This window comes from Piliocolobus tephrosceles, chromosome 1, assembly GCF_002776525.5.
Source record: "Piliocolobus tephrosceles isolate RC106 chromosome 1, ASM277652v3, whole genome shotgun sequence".
Lineage (NCBI taxonomy): Eukaryota > Metazoa > Chordata > Mammalia > Primates > Cercopithecidae > Piliocolobus > Piliocolobus tephrosceles.
In genome coordinates, this window is record NC_045434.1 from 39,565,868 (window position 1) to 39,572,077 (window position 6,210).

At 39.2% G+C, this 6,210-nt stretch overlaps 1 protein-coding gene across 2 annotated transcripts in view; it reads right to left on the bottom strand.

Moving 5' to 3' along the window:
• Positions 1–6,210, bottom strand: part of SHCBP1L (SHC binding and spindle associated 1 like) — a 48,850-nt gene that overhangs the window by 2,908 nt on the left and 39,732 nt on the right. For both annotated transcript variants that reach the window (XM_031935680.1, XM_023203484.3), the window contains 3 exons: positions 3,731–3,884; positions 2,437–2,687; positions 975–1,097 (listed from right to left, as the gene is read on the bottom strand). In XM_031935680.1, coding sequence (XP_031791540.1) covers positions 975–1,097; positions 2,437–2,687; positions 3,731–3,884 — 528 coding nt within the window. The remainder of the gene's footprint in view (positions 1–974; positions 1,098–2,436; positions 2,688–3,730; positions 3,885–6,210) is intronic.

Below are 6,210 nucleotides of genomic sequence, written 5' to 3' on the forward strand. Positions count from 1 at the left end.
TTTGAGACAGAGTCTCGATCTGTCGCCCAGGCTGGAGTGCAGTGGTGTGCTCTCGGCTCACCACAACCTCCGCCTCCCGAGTTCAAGTGATTCTCCTGCCTCAGCCTCCCAAATAGCTGGGACTACAGGCATGTGCCACCACGGTTGGTTAATTTTTTGTGTGTTTTTAGTAGAGATGGGATTTCACTATGTTAGCCAGGATAGTCTCGATCTCCTGACCTCGTGATCTGCCCGCCTCGGCCTCCCAAAGTGCTGGGATTACAGGCGTGAGCTACCGTGCCTGGCCTTGTACCTTATTTTCAACCGATTATCTGACTTAGCGTCCAGAATCATACAGGGAGTGGGAGGCTACTAGTAATATATAATACAATTCCTGCCCTTAGATAATTTATAATCTATTTGAGGAGACAAAACGTACGTTCATAAAACAAAGAGTTAGAATGTTCTAGAAAAAACTTCATTAACATAAAAGTTCATTAACTACACAAGCCTAGAGAGGGACTTAGAAAGACAGGATTTATAGAAGCAGAAAGGATGGAAGACAATTCACCTAGAAATTATTGCTGTTGATGTTTTAATTGGTTAGCTTAAATAATTTAACACAACTTTGAAAGTAAGACTTCAAATGCTTCTTAATATATTATTGTTCTTAATTTGCTTTACTTTGTAATTTGAAATAAAAAAATGTATTACAGATCTGATCAAAGAAAACTCTAAAATGTCTTTAAGAGAAAAATCTATCCCATTTCTCATATTCAGAGTTATTTGCAGAGTTTAAGTGCAAATTATTAAATTAGGTAAGGCTAAACTTATTTCCCATCAGCCATTATTTAACCATATTTTATTACTTGTACTATTCTTTTCCAAATCAATGATAATATTTAGACTACCTTTTAAGACTAAAACTGGTATTTTATTACTTATAATTACTTACAATTCTCATAACAATGCTACATCAAGAAATAAGATAATACCTTCATATTAACTCCACCTAAGGTGCTTTTTGAACTGTCACTGGTTCTGAGGTTATTACAGTGATGAATTTCATTTCTTTCCAAAATGGCTATGCTTCCAGGATACAGTTCAACACCAGCACCCTGTAAATTAAAAGCAAATAAAACTATCTACAAAATAGATACACAAATCTCTCTCCAAAATCTTCTTTAGATTTGAAAATTGTAATTCTGTATTACCAATATAAACATTAAGTTACATGAAAATACATGATCATGCATGCAACTGTTAATTGTAAAGATAATATTTAAAAATATTGAAAAATTAAATATGTTAGAGAATCATTAGACTTAGAAAGTTGAGGTCATATAATCCATTACCTTATTCTTCCACCCAAATGATTCTCTAGAAAGGAGTCCAAAACCTTTTTAAGCAATTGTTTCAATAGTTATGAAAATTTATATCTACTGTAAATCCCACGTAATGCCACTAAAGTATATTTCCTCATTTTAGTGGAAATTTTAAAAATTCTTTAAAAAGGTGCTCTTGGCCGGGCGCGGTGGCTCAAGCCTGTAATCCCAGCACTTTGGGAGGCCGAGACGGGCGGATCACGAGGTCAGTAGATCGGACCATCCTGGCTAACACGGTGAAACCCCGTCTCTACTAAAAAAAAATACAAAAAACTAGCCGGGCGAGGTGGCGGTCGCCTGTAGTCCCAGCTACTCGGGAGGCTGAGGCAGGAGAATGGCGTAAACCCAGAAGGCGGAGCTTGCAGTGAGCTGAGATCCAGCCACTGCACTCCAGCCTGGGCGACAGAGCCAGACCCTGTCTCAAAAAAAAAAAAAAAAAGGTGCTCTTATTTTTCTACTTCCTTTAATCCTTTTTCTCATTCAATTCTCCAGTCCTTCAATGATCTTTGTGATTATTATCTAAAGACTCAAGCTCTTAATTTTTAATTATTTATGTATTTATTGTTAAAGACAAGGTCCTTCTGTGTTGCCCAGGCTGGTCTCAAACTTGGGCTCAAGTGATCCTCCCTCCTCAGCTCCCAAAGTGCTGGGATTACAGGAGTGAGTCACTGTACTTGGCCTCAAGTTTTTTATGTCCTGATTATTCAGAAGCTGTCAGAACTAATCACATCACCTAACAGCAACATCTGATAACTTACATGTCTTATTTCTTTAAAGATAAACTATCAAATGGTTGACTCATGATTTATGTTATAGCCACTGTTTTCCAGATTTTAAAAAGTCACACTTATAAAACAAAGCTAAATATTCTTGACTTTGGACCTAGCATTTCATTCTTCCTAAACGTACTATGACACTCTAGTACTCATTTTGTTGATGTCTACCAGTTACTAAGTTTAATTAGAATTCCACTAAAAGATGAAAAAATTGCTACCCTTTATTTGTATATTAAGATCACTCAAAGCTGTTATCTATAGTCGTATAAAGCCATACTTTTTAAAGAATGAAATACCTGGGCACCAGTTATTTCACTGTCTGTAATTGTCAAAGCAGCCCCTGTAAGAACACACACTCCTGTTCCTTCACATTTTAATATGCAGTTTTCTAGAGTCATGTGACCAGACTCCACCACCACGATACCATCAACCGTCCCTTGTTGTATCAGAGATAGATGCGTTAGTTTCACATTGTCAGCTTTGGACACCACAAAACTGTCACGAGAAGGTTCAGAAGTAATCATAATTTCCTCTCTCTTTCCAACTCCTGATTCATAGGGATAAAAATACATTAAATCAGTAATCTCCCATTTTAAGGCCTTTTAGTCATTCAATAATACTGCTGTTACTAAAGTTTTTCAGTGTGTGCATGTATGTGTGTGTATGTGTGTGTGTGTGTGTGTGTGTGTGTGTGTGTGTGTGTGCATTTTTAGAGACGGGTCTCGCTATGTTGCTCAGGCTAGTCTCGAACTCCTGGGCTCAAGTGATCCTCCTGCCTCACCTCCTGAGTAAGTAGGGACTACAGGTGCATAGTACAGTGCCCAGCTTCACATATTTTTAACAAATAATATAGTAGATACATAACTATAGTGTAATCTTTTTCTTTTTTGAGACAGTCTTGCTCTTTTGCCCAGGCTGGAGTGCAGTGGCTTGATCATGGCTCATTGCAACCTGGGCTCACGTGATTGTCCCACCTCAGCCTCCCAAGTAACTGGGACTACAGGTGTGTACCACCACATCCAGCTAACTTTTGAATTTTTTTGTAGAGATGGGGTTTCACTATGTTGCCCAGGCTGGTCTCAAACTCCAGGGCTCTAGCAATCCACCTGCCTCAGCCTCCCAAAGTGCTGGGATGTCCTTCTTTTGTCGTTTCTGTTGTTGTTGGTTAGACAATGAGAATACTCTTACTTCAAAGTCAAAAAGAGAGAAAGTTTCTAAATATGTTCAGGACCTAAAAGAAATTTAGTAAATTCTGCTTTTCTACTTCTGTTTTGGTGAGTTAGCATGTGATATTGGCCTTTTTGAGAAAATGATGAGCATATTTTAATATAGCATTACATCTGGGTTTTCTTAGTAAAGTGATATGAAAAGCAGTAAAGATAGATAAGAAAAAAGTGGTTTTGGCAAAAAATATAAATGGAGCTAATAGAAAATATGATGAACATGTCTTAATTGTAAAAGGAATGTAAAGGATTTTTGTAAAACATAAATTCTATTGTAATTTCTAATGATTTCATTAAGCATATTTAGAATACACAATTTGTCCAGTATACATTGCTGTAAAAAAACTACAAAGGATGCCCTGCTAACCCTTTATAATGATGTCATCTGTCAACAAAGCAAGATTTGCAGCTTGATATTCTCCTGGAAAAATTATTACTGTATCTCCACTATAACAATTATCCAAAGCCAAATCCAAATCATCATGCTGTTGGAGAAGTGTGTCTGAAGATAAATCCTTTATCTAAAAAGAAATAAAACACTTGCACTTTCAGTAATAGGTTAAACTTAAATATGTCATTTTAATCAGTTATTTACTGGACAAGTGCTTTTCCCAAAAGACTTATCATTTATTAAAGATTAGCAAGTATTAAATGCTCAAAGTATCAGTTCATTGATTAATGTTGAAATGAAATTTTTCTTTACACTCATTCATCATTTTATAACCATTAAATACTGGGTATTAGCTATGTGCCATATTTTGAACTTTACATATTACCTCCTTAAGCCTTGCAACAGTTCCTTGACATATTATTACTATTATTTTGAGATGGAGTTTCACTCTGTCGCCCAGGCTGGAGGACAATGGTGCGATCTCGGCTCACTGCAACCCCTGCCTGCCGGGTTCAAGCAATTCTCCTGCCTTAGCCTCCTGAGTAGCTGGGATTACAGGCGCCTGTCACTGCGTCTGGCTAACTTTTTGTATTTTTAGTAAAGATGGGGTTTCTCCATGTTGGCCAAGCTGCTCTTGAACTCCTGACCTCAGGTAATCTGCCCACCTCAGCCTCCCAAACTGCTGGGATTGCAGGCATGAGCCCCACGCCCGGCGACGTAAGTATTATTGTACCTGCTATAAGGTTAAGGAAACTGAAGCTTGGCAAGATTAAATGAATTGTCAAAATTAGTAGTGATGGCAAGCTTTAGATACAGTTCAATATGACACCATTCATGCTTTTCCCTGTGCATCATTTTGTTTTCTTTAACTCAAAATGACCCTCCAATTTTAGTAAATGAACAAAATTCTTCTTTTTTTTTGTGAGACGGAATTTCCCTCTTGTCACCCAGGCTGGTGTGCAATGGCGTGATCTCAGCTCACTGCAACCTCTGCCTCCCAGGTTCAACCAATTCTCCCACCGCAGCCTCCCGAGTAGTTGGAGTTATAGGCGTCTGCCACCAAACCTGGCTAATCTTTGTATTTTTAGTAGAGACAGGGTTTCGCCTTGTTAGCCAGGCTGGTCTTGAACTCCTGACCTCAGGTGATCCACCTGCCTCGGCCTCCCAAAGTGCTGGGATTACAGGTGTGAGCCACCATGCCCAGCCCCCAAATAAACAAAATTATACATATCAAAGATTCTAAAATATGCATTGGGAGTAGAAAGAGGAGATAACTTCATTATTAGTGTCGTGAAGACTGAAGGGCTTTATTTATTTATTCTGAGACAGGGTCTCATTCTGTTGCCCAAGCTGGAGTGCAGTGGCACGATCACGGTTCATGCAGCCTAAACCTCCCAGGTTCAAGTGATCCTCCCACCTCAGCCTCCTGAGTAGCTGGGACTACAGGCACACATTGCCACGCCTGGGTAATTTTTGTATTTTTTGTAGAGGTGGGGTTTTGCTATATTGCCCAGGCTGGTCTCAAACTCCTGAGCTCAAGCAATCGCCCACCTCAGCCTCCCAAAGTGCTGGGATTACAGGTAGGAGCCACCATGCCCAGCAGTGTGAAGGACTTTTAATATAAAATATAAATCCAGGCTGGGCACAGTGGCTTACGCTTGTAATCCCAGCACTTTGGGAAGCCAAGGCAGGTGGATCACTGGAGGTCAGGAGTTCAAGACCAGTCTGACCAACATGGTGAAACCCCGTCTCTACTAAAAATACAAAAATTAGCCAGGCATGGTGGCACATACCTGTAATCCCAGCTACTTGGGAGGTTGAGGCAGGAGAATCACTTGAACCCGGGAAGCGGAGTTTGCAGTAAGCAGAGATGGTGCCATTGCACTCCAGCCTGGGCAGCAGGAGTGAAACTGTCTCAAAAAAAAAAAAAAAAGTAAATAAATAAATAATAAATCCAAATATAAAATTTGGAAATATATTCTGAAAAAATGCCTATTATTCTTTGATTCCAATGAGAATGTCTTATCATGCACATATCTTTTTTCTTCTTACTATTTTTTTTTTGAGATGGAGTTTTGCTCTGTCGCTCAGGCTGGAGTGCAGTGGCACAATCTTGGCTCACTGCAACCTCCTGGGTTCAAGTGATTCTCCTGCCTCAGCCTCCCGAGTAGCTGGAACTATAGATGTGTGCCACCGCACCCGGCTAATTTTTGTATTTTTGGTAGAGACGAAGTTTCAGCATGTTGGCCAGGCTGGTCTTGAACTCCTGACCTCAAGTGATCCGCTCACCTTGGTCTCCCAAAGTGCTGGGATTACGGGCATGAGCCACCACACCCAGCCTTTTTTTCTTATTATGAAAGTGGTACTTGTTATAAAAACATGGAAAAGAAAGCATAACAAAAGTTGAAAAATTAACTTGTAAATTCTTTTTTTTTTTTTTTTTTTTTTTTTTTTTT